Source organism: Vicia villosa, linkage group LG1, assembly GCF_029867415.1.
Source record: "Vicia villosa cultivar HV-30 ecotype Madison, WI linkage group LG1, Vvil1.0, whole genome shotgun sequence".
Lineage (NCBI taxonomy): Eukaryota > Viridiplantae > Streptophyta > Magnoliopsida > Fabales > Fabaceae > Vicia > Vicia villosa.
The window spans coordinates 110,756,335-110,770,488 of NC_081180.1; the positions used below are offsets into that span (position 1 = coordinate 110,756,335).

The window sequence follows — 14,154 nt, forward strand, 5'->3', positions numbered from 1 at the left end:
AAGAAAAAGAGAGAAAAATAAGAAAGTTAAGCCTCTTCGTTCTGAGATGTTGTGCCTTAGTTGACCGCCCAAACCCCATCCCGAACAACTTTGAATGGATTCAATTCCGTTTGGAGAATGAAGACGTTTGTCGAAGCTCTTTCTCCTGGTCGAAAGTCCTGTACATATTTGTCAGAGTTTGCTGAAGGGACTATAGACTCTCTCCTTTAGCTCATTTACCTTGCCATCATGAGCCATCTGATCTTGAGCACGAGACTCCTTCTCTTGTTGAAGGACATTTCAAGCCTCTTCAGCACATCAGTTTACCTCTTCAGCAACATCGGCTGTTTCTTGGCGATACTTATTCTCTTCCTCGAAGGAAGACTCAAGCTCATTGATTAGAATAGCTAAAGTAGAAGGAGAACCATGAATCTTCACATCTTCATAGAGAGCCTTGATACAATGAACCTTTTCCTAGAGAGCTAACGTCTTCTCCTGAAACTTGAAGCACTTCCGCTCCATAGCTTCACACTCCACTCCTTGATACATCTCTCCTTGGATGGATTACCCATGGTCAGTCGTCGTCCAACCAGCAACCGCAAGTGAAAACAAAGAAGGCGCTTGGTAAGCATAGAACGTAGCCTATAAAAAAGAACTTTCATTGCATTCAATTTATTTAATCTAGAGTTCTAGTTAATATTTTTATATTTTAAAAATTTAAATAATTTTACTATAATTAATTAATTAATTATTATTTTGTATTTAATATTAAATTCCTTATTTATTTTTTTAACTGTACTTTATTTTTTTAATTTTTATATTTTTGAGATAAAACCAATAATTTTAGCTTGAGATCAAAATTCTAGCTTGAGACATAGGATCTAATAATTTTAACTTTAAGATTAATTTATCATATATTTTTCATGTAGGAGATTTTTTTGACACTCGAAAATGAATGATTATTGATCGTTCACCATTTCTATTAAGTTATCTCTTTCATCCAGCACAAATTCATCATCTCGGTAACACATTCGGTTGTTTTATTGCTTTTTAAGTTAAGTTTATCATATTTATTAATTTATAGTATTGTATTGCATTTGGTTTAAAGTTTATGTCAAAAGATCTTCTTTATGCTTCGATTTTGTAGTGTTAGTGTTGCAGGTTGATGCATAGGTTCAAAAGGACTAAAAGCTGAATGTTGGACGCTCCGGAAAGCCAAAAGTTGAAAAATCAGGATCAACACGGGCGCCCGTGTTAATCAACACTGCCCGTGTTGATGGGCCTGCATCAAAGAAAAAGCTACGTCAAATAGTAAATCAACACGGGCGCCCGTGTTAATCAACACTGCCCGTGTTGATGGGCCTGCAGCAAAGAAAAAAGTCACGTGAAACAGTAAATCAACACGGGCACCCGTGTTAATAAACACGGCCCGTTTAGATGGATGCGGACAGTAGCTTCACTTTTTGATCTGTTTTACTCTATCTTGTATTAAGGGTACTTTAGACTTTTTGTGGGCACTAAGACTGATGCTAATACTATTTAAACAAGGTTTGTGTAAGGAGAGCCAGACTTTTAGACAGATTGGAGAAAAGAATACAAGAGAAGACTGGAGAATGCAAGGGTTCGGGAGAGAAGAAGATCTTCATGAGCGGAAGCAATTGAAGATTCAATCTCCTCCAATTTCTTGTAATGTCTTTATTCATTATTGTGTTTTCTTTGAATACTATGAGTAGCTAAACCCCCCAATGCTAGGGGGTGGCTCTGATTTCACTTTGTAATGACTCTGAGTTTGCAATTGCAATAACAAACATGTTTTTCATTGTTGATTTATTCTCTTGATGTTTCTAATGCTTTTCCTTTCGGACAAATCAGAATTGATGCATGATTATCGTTTAGGTTGGACAACCATTGATAATGCTTTCATGAGAATATGCTATAATTGATATTACCTAGGACTAGGATTACCTTATAGTAACCGGATATTCTTGATAACTTAATTGCTTGATTTCATTGTAAATCTCTAAGGACTTAGGGTTTAGGATGAATGATCAAAGGTTTTTTCACTAAGGACTTAGGATCAAACAACCTTAAGAACCGGTAATTGATTGTTGAACATAAGTTATTGCAATAGAAATTTCAGAGTTGTTACATTGTCAATCATCCACTATCCCTAGCATGTTACTCATATTTGTTAAAAAGTCAATTTCATTTACTGCTTATTTTACTTTCCGCTAAGTGATAATCACCAAACAAAACCCAATTGAAGTTTTTGTTTAATTGAACTTTGAATTGAACTCATTATTCCTACGTAGTCCCTGAGATCGATATTCGGGGAATTTTCCCTATTATTACAAGAGGCAAAATAGTACACTTGCTATTTTACCGATCAAGTTTTTGGCGTCGTTGCCGGGGACTGCCATAATATTGAGTTTAAGTTGAGTTCAGTTAGAATTTTGTTACTCTGCGACTAAAATTTTATTTTCTGCACTTTTTTATTTTTTTTCTAATTTCAACTAATCTGCTCTAATCTTTGTATACGAGGAAAGTCCTCAGCTGATTTATCTTTTGACGCAGAAATTGAAAGAACCTTGCACGCAAGGTGTAGACAAGCTCGTCAAGAGAAACTAGAATCCGAAGAAGAAGTTGTGACAGTTCATTCAGATTCTGAAAGTGAAGAGGAAGTTATGGACGAGAATCCACCTCCACCAGAGAGACTTCTCGGAGACTATGGTGCTACGAACACACCGGGTGGTAGACTAACAATTGTCAACCAACCGGTAAATGCGGCCAATTTTCAATTGCATCCGAGCACAATAAATCAGCTGGAAAGAAAACCTTTCACCGGGAAGGTTAATGAAGATGCAAACAAGCACCTACAGAGGTTTCTGACCATGAGTACGACTTTAAATATTGAAGGGCATACAGAAGAGGCGAAGAAGTTGAGAATGTTCTCGTTCACCTTGGCCGAAGAAGCAGAAGAGTGGTTCTATTCTCTCCCAGCGGGCAGTATCACATCGTGGGAAGAGATGGAGAATGCCTTCCTGAATGAGTATTTTCCAGCGTCAGTCTTTCTACGAAAAAGGTATGAAATTCTGAACTTTAAGCAGAAGGAGGGTGAACTTTTGGGAGATGCCTACAAAAGATTCAAGAGGATCCTCGTAGCATGCCCAACTCATAACATGGATCATACTGAATAGATGCAAGTGTTTGTTAATGGGCTCAAAATAAAGACAAAGTAGTTGATCGTACTGCAGCCGGTGGCTCAACTAATTTCTCAACAGCCACTGGTATTAAGAAGATCATTGAAGCGATAGCCGCAAATGAGCATCTATAGTTGTATGACAGGTGTACTAACAAACCTGAGGGAATAATTGATCTGAAGTTGGAGACTTCTAAAATTCGGGTTGAAGATGCGATAGCCGCAGAAGTTGAAAAGAAATTGAAGGCTATGAATATAGGTACACAACAGGTGGCTCAAGTTCAACAAGCTCAACCTGTCAGCTGTGAAATCTGTAATGGCCCTCACCAAACTGTATACTGTGTGGCTACTCCCAAGCAGATTGAAGAAATCAAATTCCTGAGGCAAAACAATCCGTATTCTAACACCTATAATCCAGGGTGGAAGAATCATCCAAATTTTGCTTGGAAAGATCAACAACAACAAGGCACCCAGAAGGTAGAGTGAGAAGTGGCAATTGAAAGATTGGCTGGGCAGTGCTCTCAGTTCCAAAAAGAAACAAGAAACAACCACAAAAACACCACCGCCTCAATTAAAAATCTGGAAGTTCAAGTGGGTCAGATAGCACAACATCTCACTCTACAGGCACAAGGTACCTTTCCGAGCTCAACTGTGAAAAATCCAAAAGACCAAGAGAAGATTAATGTTGTTACTACAAGGAGTAAGAAAGTGGCAGAATCGGAAAAATAAAAAGAGGAAATAGATGATCCCATGGTCATCAAGGTAGATTTGGAGATAAGAGAGAATGTGAAAGAGCCCGAAATTGTGATACCACTGGTTAAGCCATGTGAAGAGAAAAATAAGAAAGATGCTAAACCAGAAATCAAACTACCTTTTCCTTCTAGAGTGACAAAGAAGAATTCAACATAAAAGGATTTTGAGAAGTTTGCAGCCTTGTTTAAAAAATTAGAGGTTAATCTACCTTTCTTTGAAGCACTTGAGCACATGCCTTTATACAAGAAGTTCATGAAGGAGGTTATCGGTAAAAAGAGACCATTAGGGGGAGAACCAGAAATTGCAACAGAAAAGTGTAGTATAGTCTCTCCAGCAAAGAAGTTCCCCATCAAGAAGAAAGACCCTGGAGCGGTAGCGATACCATGCACCATCAAGAACATAATGTTTAAAAAGGTACTCATTGATTTTGGTTCTAGTGTGAGTTTAATGCCACTATCTATCTTTAAAAAGCTTGAATTAGGAAAGATAAGTGAAAGTGAGACAAAGTTGAAGTTCGCTGATCACACCATCAAGAAATCATATGGGGTAGCTGAAGACGTACTAGTGGAGGTTGATAAGTTTGTATTCCCTGTTGACTTCCACATCATGGACATTCCTGAAGACGAAGAAACTCCTATCCTTCTTGGGAGACCATTTTTATAGATAGGCCGCTGCAACTTCGACATTGAAAAAGGGACACTAACGCTGAAATCATTTGAGGAAGAAGTAACCTTGAAGATGTTAGGAGTTAAGAAACATAGGGCGGTTGTAAATGATCAAACTTCTGGTGGTATGATAGAAAGTGAGGAAAAATACAAAAAGCCTCAACAGCTCCAAGAAAAAGTGTCAAGCATAGCCTCTCGGGTGGAACCAACTCCTATAGCCACCAAATGTTCTAAGAAAAAGGAAGGTGAAAAGATGAATGAGGAAAGTGAACTGAAGAGAAAAGTTGTCCATACTTTTCATCATCATGAGTTTTTGGTTGCAGAGGTGAAAAGCAACCAAGTGTGGAAGAGAAAATACCCTCCATAATAAAGAGTAATGGACCGTCGAGCCATGCGACATTAAACGAAGCGCTTTGTGGGAGGAAACCCACACTTTTAATAATTAATTTGTCTTTTTGTTTTGTTTTATGTCAGGTAATAAAGAGGGGATTTCTCTGGTGAAAGCTTGAAAGCGGCAGCTGGAGTTGATGTACCCTATGTGAGTCCTTTCCGTAGTGGGCTAAAACATTGAGGTCAATGTTTAGTTCAAGTGTGGGGGGGGTTTCTTGCATTTCTTTTGTTTCTGTTTTTATTTTGTTTTTAGCATTTCTATTCGTCTTTGGTATACCATTGTGTTACAGAGTGAGAGATAGTTGTTGGATGAACCCGAGATTGATAACTAGTGGATGAAAGATACTCCCCATACTTGATCTCCCGAGGCACCCCGGAAGTTGATGCAGCCATGAAATGATAAAATTAAAGGTTGGACGCGATTTGGTAACACCAGACCGAAATGGTTGTATGGTATACCCGAGTCGGAAAAGAAACCACATGACACGAGGAGGCTTCAGAGCTTGTAAGCATAACCAACATGGTGAGAGTACAAAGGCCAAACACTAAAATATCATCATGAGAGTTCAGTCAGGTATGACCTTATCACTCTGATTTTGCGTATGTTCTTTTTACACAGCACAACATGAGGACACACACTGAGGCATGTTGTTTGTTTAACCCTTAGCCTTTCTATCCATCCTTTACTTTATGTTTATCCTTTGTGAACCCCGTTGAGCCTTAGCCTTTTTGTTTGAATTAAACCCCTGTTCATCGGCATGATTGTTGTAAATTATAAAGTGTGCAAAAAGCTAAGTTTGGGGTGACAATTCGTAGAAAAAGAGCAAGTGCGTAAAAAGAAATAAAAAAAATTAAATAAATAAAGAAAGAAGATAAAAGCACTTGCCGTTACTAAAGACTCAAACATGCTCATAGAAAAATTGAGTGAAGAATCAAAGTTGAATAAACCCCAGGTCACTATTGAGGCACAAAAATGAGAAAAATAACATGAATGCCGAACCCAAAACCCTTTGTTATCCATTCATTTGTCTATCCTACCATACCTGAGCCCCGTTACAACCAAAAAGACCTCATAAAGTGTGTGGGATCTGTTTGTGTAGTGAAGATAGAGTAAATTCAAAATTAAGAGTTGATATTGCATACTTTGGTACTGTAAGTGCAAACACTTTAACCCCGAGAGATCTGGTGAGAGTGTGAAAAGTTTGCAGGTAAAGAAGTCCTCTGATGTGAAAGTGTGGTAGATAGTTCGATTCAGGAAATCAGAAGCTTGATCGGGAAGGAAAAGCCAAGTTACGAAAAACACAGGCTGTGTTGTGGAGAGAGAAATTCGTAGGTGACCTCTGTTTAGTCTCAATACACTACTTGAGGACAAGCAATGAGATAAGTTTGGGGTTGTGATCGGTCACCATTTCTATTAAGTTATGTCTTTCATCCAGCACAAATTCATCATCTCGGTAACACATTCAGTTGTTTTATTGCTTTTTAAGTTAAGTTTATCATATTTATTCATTTATAGTATTGCATTGCATTTGGTTTAAAGTTTATGTCAAAAGATCTTCTTTATGCTTCGATTTTGTAGTGTTAGTGTTGCAGGTTGATGCATAGGTTCAAAAGGACTAAAAGCTGAACGTTGGACGCTCCGGAAAGCCAAAAGTTGAAAAATCAGGATCAACACGCGCGCCCGTGTTAATCAACACTGCCCGTGTTGATGGGCCTGCATCAATGAAAAAACTACGTCAAACAGTAAATCAACACGGGCGCCCGTGTTAATCAACACTGCCCGTGTTGATGGGCATGCAGCAAAGAAAAAAGTCACGTGAAACAGTAAATCAACACGGGCACCCGTGTTAATCAACACAGCCCGTTTAGATGGATGCGGACAGAAACTTCACTTTTTGATCTGTTTTACTCTATCTTGTATTAAGGGTACTTTGGACTTTTTGTGGACACTAAGACTGATGCTAATACTATTTAAACAAGGTTTGTGTAAGGAGAGCCAGACTTTTTGACAGATTGGAGAAAAGAATACAAGAGAAGACTGGAGAAAGCAAGGGTTTGGGAGAGAAGAAGATCTTCATGAACGAAAGCAATTGAAGATTCAATCTCCTCCAATTTTTTGTAATGTCTTTATTCATTATTGTGTTTTCTTTGAATACTATGAGTAGCTAAACCCCCAAATGCTAGGGGGTGGCTTTGATTTCACTTTGTAATGACTCTGAGTTTGCAATTGCAATAACAAACATGTTTTTCATTGTTGATTTATTCTCTTGATGTTTCTAATGCTTTTCCTTTCGGACAAATCAGGATTGATGTATGATTATCGTTTAGGTTGGACAACCATTGATAATGCTTTCATGAGAATATGCTATAATTGATATTACCTAGGACTAGGATTACCTTATAGTAACCGGGTATTCTTGATAACTTAATTGCTTGATTTCATTGTAAATCTCTAAGGACTTAGGGTTTAGGATGAATGATCAAAGGTTTTTTCACTAAGGACTTAGGATCAAACAACCTTAAGAACCGGTAATTGATTGTTGAACATAAGTTGTTGCAATAGAAATTTAAGAGTTGTTACATTGTCAATCATCCACTATCCCTAGCATGTTACTCATATTTGTTTAAAAGTCAATTTCATTTACTGCTTATTTTACTTTTCGCTAAGTGATAATCACCAAACAAAACCCAATTGAAGTTTTTGTTTAATTGAACTTTGAATTGAATTCATTATTCCTGCGTAGTCCCTGAGATCGATATTCGGGGAATTTTCCTTATTATTACAAGAGGCAAAATAGTACACTTGCTATTTTACCGATCAAGTTTTTAACGCCGTTGCCGGGGACTGCCATAATATTGAGTTTAAGTTGAGTTCAGTTAGAATTTTGTTGCTCTGCGACTAAAAGTTTATTCATAGTTTCACATTATTATTCTTTTAGCCATAGAGTCATGTCATGTCAAAATCACTTGTTCAAGTGACCACATTCTATTGTTGATGGAGAAATATTTTAGACAGGAATATTAGTACTAATAGATTGGAACATAGCTAACTAGACTGGTCTCCATGTGACCTTGACTTGACTGTAGGCTCTAAGCTGGACTGTCTCCACCCATGTGAGAAATTCAAATCAGCAATACATTATAGAAGGTGACAAATATTTAAGCGCAATTAGAAATTGTGTTGCTAGCACTAAAAATCAAATTAAATTAACGACTTCCCTAGGAATTTTCAAATATTTTCAACTTAAATTTACATTTACAAATATTTTCCTCAAAATTGGAATGATAAATCTAGGAAAACTCATCTTCAGATCATCATAACTATAATCCCCTCTCCCAAAGAAAAGAACCATCAACGTTGGTTGCTATCAACATCAATTAATAAGGTCTAAATTTCCTGGCAGCTCTCAGCTGTTGCAGACGTTTTTTATCCTCCTCGAATTTGAGCTGCAACTCCATTAGTTCTGCAAGCAAAACATGAATGGTTTATCTCAGTTTGATCATCAATCAAAATCAATTGTGAATGTTACCAACTAGCACTCTAAAGTTTCCCTAACATCATCTATAAGATACTTTCAATTCCAGGTTGATGCAGATTTTTATGGTAAAACATTAGGAAATTTTTTTGATGACATAAAAAGTGGTTAAACATTATTTAGGATAAGGTAAAAAATTACAAAAAATAAATCATACCATTTCTCATAGCTTCTCTTTTTTGAAAGCGGTAGAAATCTAGACCAACTTCTTGAGGTTTCTTTTTGGCCAATTTATTCTCCACAGCAGCTTGAGCAACTGAACCCACAACAATCCCACTTTCAGAATCAGTTGTTTTCTTCCTACCCTTGTGGTGTTGAACCACTGTCCATCCTCCTTCTGCAACAAGGGCTTCTTTTGCTTTTCGTTCCTGTATTGACCAAAAAATAAAGAAACAAAAAATAATAAGTAACAAATTGTGTGATCACTCGTAAGTTGCAACTGAATATTGAATGTGGATGATTAAACACCCGCGGATCACAAAGTGAATAAGTCAATTAGTTAGTTAGTTAGTTAGGGGTGTGAGACGAGAGACTATAAATAACAGAAAGGAGAGACTAAAGGGCACTGTTGAGGACAGTACAAGGCCTCTCAAATACATAGTGTACAACTGTTTTCCATCAATAAACACCATTTTTCTACCATCTGATGCAGTTCCTATCAACTGGTATCAAAGCTCCAATTTTGAGCAGTGGATGATGAGGAATTCAAGAGTTGTTCAATATTTGATAGGGGGAAAGAAACTCTCAAGGAAAAGAATCATCAAAGTTTTCGTGGGAAGTAATTTGATATTTGCATTCCAATTTATCTATGAATTCACTCTTCCCCTTGCTGAAACATATGTCCCAGTTGCTGCAGCTATGGCGAAGAGAAAAGGACAGACAATTTATAGAATTCTTATGGAAACATGAATGGCAGAATAAATGCCACAGCTATAAGTATTAAGCTAGCTATTGTTGTGATGTGAGCATTGAAAGTCTGCAGAGCCCAGAGCTTATTATTGGCTCCCATCTGTATCTTGGCAATCATGTATCAGAGAATGGTACCATGGCGGAATTATGTTTTCAGCAAACGCAAGGTAAATGTTTTCAGGGAGTATTGTTAGGTGACCATGAGAACTGTTGGTCATATAGTTTCTTAATAAGTATAGTTATTGAGCTGAGATTGTTAGAAGAAACAAGGCATGTTGCCTATAAATAAAAGGAGAGTAGAGGATGATTTCTAGTCATTTTAGAGGATATAATGGCCATTGGGCAAAGAAGTTGCAGGCCCTTGTGGTTCTGCATTATTGTTCTATAATCAAGGGAGATATTTCCTATCCTTTCTCATAAAATACCACATTTCTATCAATTACATCCTTTCTTTCCAGATGAGTTGTATTATGCTCATGAAAAGCACACACGATGTCTAGAGAAAATCACTTTTTATGCTGACTATGCATGCAAGAACATCTAAACAAAAACAAACTTCTAATCTGTGTCTACAACTTCACATCTGTGAGATATATATCAATTCATTCTATGAATAAAAACTACATTCATTGACATCCTAAAGCCATATTTAAAATCAACAATCATATCCCAGAAACAGAAAAGCTCTCTGTCTTTGGATTTATGCGTTAAAGCCCTCTCTACTTATCAATGAAAATACCTTTTACTAGTAAATTTCAAAGCCATAGAACTAGAAAGTGTACAAAAGAGAACTCTAAATAGAAGATTTTTCGATCCGACATCAATTTAAATTCAATATATAACAAAATTCTTGCCAACTTGATTACTATCCCAACTGGGAAAAAGGCTATCTAATCTGCATGAAGTAGTAAAATTTGAAGATTTAAAAAGATTTACCTCTTCCAATTTTTCCTCGTAATCAGTTACAAAGTCGTCGATTTGATTTTGCAATACCTCCAACCCTGGTTTACTTTGATGGTATTCCTTGATCCATTCTGTAGTTTGAGTATTCCCCAATCAGAAACTATACCATGCATGATGATAAATAAACAATACCATGCAAATATGCAAACAGTAGAAAGATGCACCACAATCCAAAAGCCAACCCGTTGAAAGAATAATGTTAAACAATATGTTTACATCCCCGCTCTTATGACATGAAAGTAAATATAAAGAATGTTGAAAGGTCTATCATATTTATATGAGTATGCATCACAAGATTCACAACCACATTGTGCAATGTGTACCTCATTATGTAATCATGCTGGCATTACAAAAATATAAGTCAGAACATTGAATATGTACATAATATTTATAGTTTATAAGCAAATTCAAATTTGAATCTTCCTAAAAAAAGCAATTCATACTTTTCATTCCATTTGAGCAATCATCATCTCCGCAAGAAATGACAGGACATTCATCCCAATGATCTTGTTTCGTCTTTTCCGGTGATTCTAGAACCTCCTTTCTTCTTTTTCTCTTATCTTCTTTTGATCTACCTACAAAACAAGGATAAATTCCATGAGGAATATGAACATAAAGTCATGGTATTTCATAATACAAGAATGGAATCAACCAAAAAACAAAATGTTTTATTTATATTACAACGCCTCAAAGCTGCTTTAATACTAGAATCTCTATTCCTCTTGAAGCCTTTGATCTGCACTACCTTCAAATCAGAATGTTGAACTAATCTATCTGTATCATGGATAGTTCAAAACAATTTAGTAAAAATACATAAATAAATGTATCTATACAATAATATAAAAACTAAAATACATTTAATAAATCACCAAAAGAAGAAAAAAAAAACTTGAATTTCTATACCATCACTGTTCATGGTTTCAACATCAGCAATATGAAGCTTGTTTATTTTTTCCTTGTTTTCCCTAATTGGTCTCTTATTTAGTTTCATTATTGCAAAAATTCAATCTGTGAGTCAGAGTTTTAGTGTCTTTATGGTCAATCACGATGCTTTATGAAAGAGTGGAGTTCGTCGGAGACTCTATTTTGTGGAGAGGATAGCGTTTTCCGGTCAGTTTTTGCTCTTTACGGCGAGGCGATGGTGTTGATTTTAGAGTTCGATGCAGCTCTCAGGTTTAATTTTCCTTGAAAGAAAGGTTTTAGAAGTTTAAATGTGTTTTTTTATAGATGATAATGGGCCTCTTCAAAATTAAGTGGATTGGGCTTTCGATTAGAATATTTTGGAAAATCTTCCTTGCACCCACTTATTATATATCATTGACACCCCTAAGATCATGAATTGTGTGACACAAGTAAAAACAATTTTTCATTTTTTTACGCCTAACTCAAAATTTGAATTTGCTGGAACATACATACGTTAAAAATATATTTATTTTGAGTCAAACTTTGAATTTAGTGCCATAACAACATTTCGAAAAATATAATTTTTATTTATTTTAGAAAGGAAAAAAAGATATGTGTTATCAACCATTGATTATAATGTATTCGGTCAAGACTGAAAATTTCAAATAACTTGTATGATATGGTAAAATGTAGAGGTGTTTGCGGTTTTTACGTTAAAAATCATCGAAACCGCAAAAGAATTCCATTATATATCGGCCAGCTTTTAGAAAAAAACCAAACCAAATTAAACTTATGTGGTTTGCTTTGGTTCGGTTGGTTCAATTTTTTACAAATATTTTATTGAGTTATACATACACATATAAATGACAATATAAATTTGTATTTAATCATTCATATACTACCAAATAACACCAAAGCTCATCATATTTTGACAACAACTTCCCATTTAATATGTAAAAGTTAGATTGGGCAAAAGTGGAATAATAAACATAAAATAATAACATTAAAAAAACATAAGAGAGAAGATATTAGTGAAGATGAAAAAGAAAGAATATAAGAGATGAGAGATTAGAGAAGAAGATGTATGATAAGAATAAAATTCAAAGAGGAAACATTTACATAAAAATGAGAAGGTGAAAAGAAAGAATATAAGAGAGTAGCGATTAAAGAAGAAGATGCAAGATGTATATGGTGAAGAAGGCGCAAAAATGCTAAGAGATATTTGAAAAGACTGAAACTAAAATCATAAGTGAAAGGATGAGAAAATTGTCCGTAATCATAAGGCTAAGGTATAATAGGTTTATGTTTGTGTTGGACGTGAGTTAAGTAAAATTTAGATTGTAACATAATGCAGTTTGAATTGATTCGTTTAGTTCGGTTTTCAAAATACAAACCACAAACTAAACCGAACTGTGCGGTTTTGTTAAAAGATGACCCAAACACATACGAACCAAATGCGGTTTTTACAGTTTGGATTTAATTTGGTTCAGTTTGCAATTTTCTATTGAATTGGTTCGGTTTTAAACACCCCTAGCAAAACGACACATCGATGTAAATTTTTTTTACACTCGTCTCTTGACGCTAGTCGTTCATTGCACGAGGCCTTGCCAGGTTCTTAAGAGCAAAACCTTCCAAAAGACTCTGCTTGTATTATTTTGCAGAGCTAGATAAACTCTTTTCATTTTAAACTTTTCCCCATTCTGCACCAACCGTTGAACCAGGAGAGCAAACCCTTGGGACCCGAGCTCCCTTCCGCTGGACCAACCCTCTCAGGTTATATATTCATATTCATGATGTTATCATTTTTGAGATAATATGCGTGTATCCACTTAATCCAGAGATTATAACACCTAATATTTTATTTACATAATTTGATCAGTTTATTTTAACTTTAAAAAATGAACATTTAAAAAAAAATGATTTTTATAAAAATATTTTCTAAAATATTAAAAGTTTTTAAATTATTTTTTATAAACAAAAAGATTAATATTAATATATTATAACATAAATATACATTATTAAAGAATAAAACAATTATGGTATAATGATGGAATGCTTAAAATACCATTTTAATGTTGAGATCTCCTTCTTCAATATCAAAATCATTTGTAACAAAATCAACTGCATCTACAACCATTTTTTTATTTTTTTATTTTATTTTTTATTTAAATTTTTAATTAAAATAGTCAAAATGACATTGTTTTAATTTTTTAAAATTAAAAAAAATTAAAAAAATTAAAAAATGCATTTAAACCACCGGTTTTCTCGATTTTAACGGTTTACACCAGTTTTGACCAGTTCACACCGGTTCAATGACATTCTTGATCCAGCTATTAAATCAGTCTGGTTGCCTGACCGATTCCCGGTTCGACCAGTCCAACCGGCCAGTCTGATTTTTAAAACAATGCCAAAAACACTTCACAGATGAGATGATTTATCAATAAAAGTAAAATAGTAGATGAGATGATTTATCAACAAAAAGTAATAGATGAGATGATGATGGAGAAGAGACAAAAGTAATTATGAGAGATATGCTAAACCTAGTCCAATTGTTGTTACACTTAATTTGTTATGTAATATATTACGAAACATCTAAATTATTCATCAATGATAAAAATAAAACTCACCACAACAGAAATTTCATCGCACAAACTTGGGAATAACTCAAATAATTAGATAAAATTAATATTAAAAAAAAAAAAAAAATTAAATTTAAACAATAAAACTATAATATACATTAAAGTGTTGAAGTACATATATACTTACAGAAAATAATTAAATAATACTTATTGTTATTATTTTTATCTACTCTTCCACATTCAATGAGAAGAAAAAAGAACAGGAAACGCTGAATTAA

General features: G+C 34.9%; 1 protein-coding gene across 1 annotated transcript; it reads right to left on the minus strand.

Moving 5' to 3' along the window:
- Positions 1–8,068: 8,068 nt before the first annotated feature.
- Positions 8,069–11,562, minus strand: LOC131614304 (uncharacterized). The gene is made up of 6 exons (XM_058885911.1): positions 11,298–11,562; positions 11,076–11,168; positions 10,838–10,969; positions 10,368–10,465; positions 8,680–8,890; positions 8,069–8,450 (listed from the first exon to the last, which is right to left on the minus strand). Exons 1-6 carry the CDS (start codon positions 11,383–11,385, stop codon positions 8,365–8,367), a joined length of 708 nt encoding a protein of 235 aa, XP_058741894.1. The 5' UTR covers positions 11,386–11,562; the 3' UTR covers positions 8,069–8,364.
- Positions 11,563–14,154: the final 2,592 nt, after the last annotated feature.

What these genes read in the sequence shown, in the direction of transcription:
- LOC131614304 (XM_058885911.1), bottom strand. Translation starts at nt 11,385, where the DNA reads ATGAAACTAAATAAGAGACCAATTAGGGAAAACAAGGAAAAAATAAAC. An exon ending in ACGAGGAAAAATTGGAAGAG is followed by an intron (nt 8,891 to 10,367) that starts GTAAATCTTTTT and finishes TGGTCAATACAG; the next exon opens with GAACGAAAAGCAAAAGAAGC. An exon ending in AAGAGAAGCTATGAGAAATG is followed by an intron (nt 8,451 to 8,679) that starts GTATGATTTATT and finishes TTTTGCTTGCAG; the next exon opens with AACTAATGGAGTTGCAGCTC.